The 2,925-nt window shown below is 44.8% G+C and overlaps 1 protein-coding gene across 1 annotated transcript; it reads left to right on the top strand.

Annotated features, from left to right (window-relative positions):
- The first annotated feature begins 284 nt into the window (after nt 1-284).
- On the top strand, nt 285-2,230 carry LOC116658303 (patched domain-containing protein 4). Its single transcript, XM_032463219.1, has one exon. It carries the CDS (start codon nt 349-351, stop codon nt 1,879-1,881), a length of 1,533 nt encoding a protein of 510 aa, XP_032319110.1. The 5' UTR covers nt 285-348; the 3' UTR covers nt 1,882-2,230.
- Nucleotides 2,231-2,925: the final 695 nt, after the last annotated feature.

Here is a 2,925-nt window from a genome sequence, read left to right as displayed (position 1 = left end):
CAATAGAACAGACAATAAATGCTTCATTTTGCCCAGAATGCCAATAAGTTTGGACTTTGCTAACGTAGAAACAGGAACCAAATATATCCTGTTATGCAACTGGCATTTGAGACCCCGGTTGGAGGATCAAAGCACTTTGAAGATTAGACTCTGAAGTGCTGTTTAGCATAGATAACCTATCAGGAATTCACTTGAACCATAGGAGGAAATGAAAACAGTTCTTCTTTTCCTTCTTTGTTTGAATTAGGTCACGGAACGAAAGGAGTATTTGAGCTTCTGTCTGGATGGCGGAGAACCAAAGAGAATTTGCCCTTCAAAGACAGGGTAGCGGATGCCTATTCGGACGTGATGGTGACCTACACCATGACCAGCTCCCTGTACTTTATCACCTTTGGCATGGGTGCCAGCCCGTTCACCAACATAGAGGCGGTGAAGGTCTTCTGTCAGAACATGTGTGTCTCCATCCTGTTGAACTACTTCTACATTTTCTCGTTCTTTGGCTCCTGTCTGGTCTTCGCTGGCCAACTGGAGCAAAACCGCTACCACAGCATCTTTTGCTGTAAGATCCCTTCCGCAGAATACCTGGACCGCAAGCCCGTGTGGTTCCAGGCAGTGATGAGCGATGGGCATCAGCAGACATCCCATCATGAGACGAACCCCTACCAGCACCACTTTATCCAGCACTTCCTCCGTGAGCATTACAATGAATGGATCACCAACATCTATGTGAAGCCGTTCGTTGTCATCCTCTATCTCATTTATGCCTCCTTCTCCTTCATGGGGTGCTTGCAGATCAGTGACGGAGCCAACATCATCAGTCTCCTCGCCAGTGACTCCCCAAGCGTTTCGTATGCCGCGGTTCAGCAGAAATACTTCAGCAACTACAGCCCGGTGATAGGTTTCTACGTCTACGAGCCTCTCGAGTACTGGAACAGCAGCGTCCAGGAGGATCTACGGAAGCTGTGCGGCGGGTTCACGGCAGTGTCGTGGGTGGAGCAGTACTACCAGTTCCTGAAAGTTAGCAACATCAGCGCCAACAACAAGAGTGACTTCATCGCTGTCCTACAAAGTTCATTTCTAAAAAAGCCGGAATTCCAGCATTTTCGAAATGATATCATCTTCTCCAAGGCCGGGGACGAGAATAACATCATTGCCTCTCGCTTGTACCTGGTGGCCAGGACTAGCAGAGACAAGCAGAAGGAAGTCATAGAGGTTCTGGAAAAGCTGAGGCCCCTGTCCCTCTCCAAGAGCATCCGATTCATCGTGTTCAACCCTTCCTTTGTGTTCATGGACCATTATGGCTTATCTGTCACGGTGCCTGTTCTGATCGCAGGCTTTGGTGTTCTCCTGATGTTAATCCTGACCTTTTTCCTCGTGATCCACCCTCTGGGAAACTTCTGGCTAATTCTTAGCGTCACCTCAATTGAGCTGGGCGTTCTGGGCTTAATGACATTATGGAACGTCGACCTGGATTGCATTTCTATCTTGTGCCTTATCTACACTTTAAATTTCGCCATTGACCACTGTGCACCACTGCTTTACACGTTTGTATTAGCCACTGAGCACACCCGAACACAATGTATAAAAAGCTCCCTGCAAGAGCACGGGACAGCCATTTTGCAAAATGTTACTTCTTTTCTTATCGGGTTGGTCCCCCTCCTCTTTGTGCCTTCGAACCTGACCTTCACACTGTTCAAATGCTTGCTGCTTACCGGGGGTTGCACACTTCTGCACTGTTTTGTTATCTTACCTGTGTTCCTAACCTTTTTCCCCCCTTCCAAAAAGCACCACAAGAAAAAGAAACGCGCCAAACGAAAGGAGAGAGAGGAAATTGAATGCATAGAAATTCAAGAGAACCCTGACCACGTCACCACAGTCTGAAGGGTGTAGACTAACGGATTATTATTTTTTTTCCAGTATTGCACAACGATGCAGGGCAGGTAGAGCTCAGACCTCAGCAGCTTGGGCTGGCCAGGGGTAACAAGGCAAGTCAGATCAAGAGTGAATTGCTCATGACACACTCGTGGAAGATGTCCACTTCTTGGGGGGAAGAGGGACTCAAAGAAGGGGAAAAAGTTCTTTGCCACCTTGTTCTCCACTAAAGATAAGTTTTTGGTGTTATCTTAGAACTCTTCCAAGGAATGGATGAGTTAATGGAGTGTTAGAAGGCCAAAGGAACTGACTGCTTTTAAAAAATAAAATGCTTAGGAAAGATGGAGAAGAGAGGACAGGGGGCCTCCAAATAGCAGAAAAGACACAGGAAATGTCAAAATTGCTGTGGCACTTTTCATATTTGTTTTTTGAACTGGTCAGTCAAAGGAAACCTATGCACTTGGGAAGTACATATTTAATCCCGTCTAAACCAAAGGACTTCCCAGTCCATTTTATGTGTGCATATATATGTATATATGCTATATATACATATCCTTAGATTTGTCTTTAGTGTACATTCACATTTGTGTGGAGGAAAGTGTCCATTTGCAGATAGGCCAGCCTTTCTCTGGAAAGTCAAATCAGTCTTAGCCAATTATAGACACATGAACGGCCATTTAAAATCAACTTTAAGTGTTGCATCAGCAAGAATATCATTCAACTGTGCAATAAGCAAAATAAACAGAGATGTGAGCCCATTAGAGTCACATTTCATTACATATCATGTTATGAGTCTTTGAGATTCTTGCTTTGGATGACTTAGCAAAATAAAAAAAAACCACAAATGGCATTTGAATGAATTACCATGTGAACGAGGTTTAAGATCTCATGCTAGAGCTAAAGAGTTGATGTAGCTCTTCATTGGCTTTTAAGGGTTCCCTGTATTTGGGAAGGCTGATTTGGTTGTTTTTAGGGAGCTCACTCACTGCAAATGAGCACTTTACACATATTGTCCATGCAAATGTGTATAAGGGTGTGTGTGTGTGTCTGTGT

Source organism: Camelus ferus, chromosome 20 (genome assembly GCF_009834535.1).
Source record: "Camelus ferus isolate YT-003-E chromosome 20, BCGSAC_Cfer_1.0, whole genome shotgun sequence".
NCBI classification, from domain to species: Eukaryota; Metazoa; Chordata; class Mammalia; order Artiodactyla; family Camelidae; genus Camelus; species Camelus ferus.
Note: the sequence above shows the minus strand (reverse complement) of the source record. Positions and strands in the feature narration are given on the sequence as shown.

Excerpts from the sequence above, each read along its gene's own strand:
- LOC116658303 (XM_032463219.1), top strand. The coding sequence starts at position 349 with ATGGTGACCTACACCATGACCAGCTCCCTGTACTTTATCACCTTTGGC.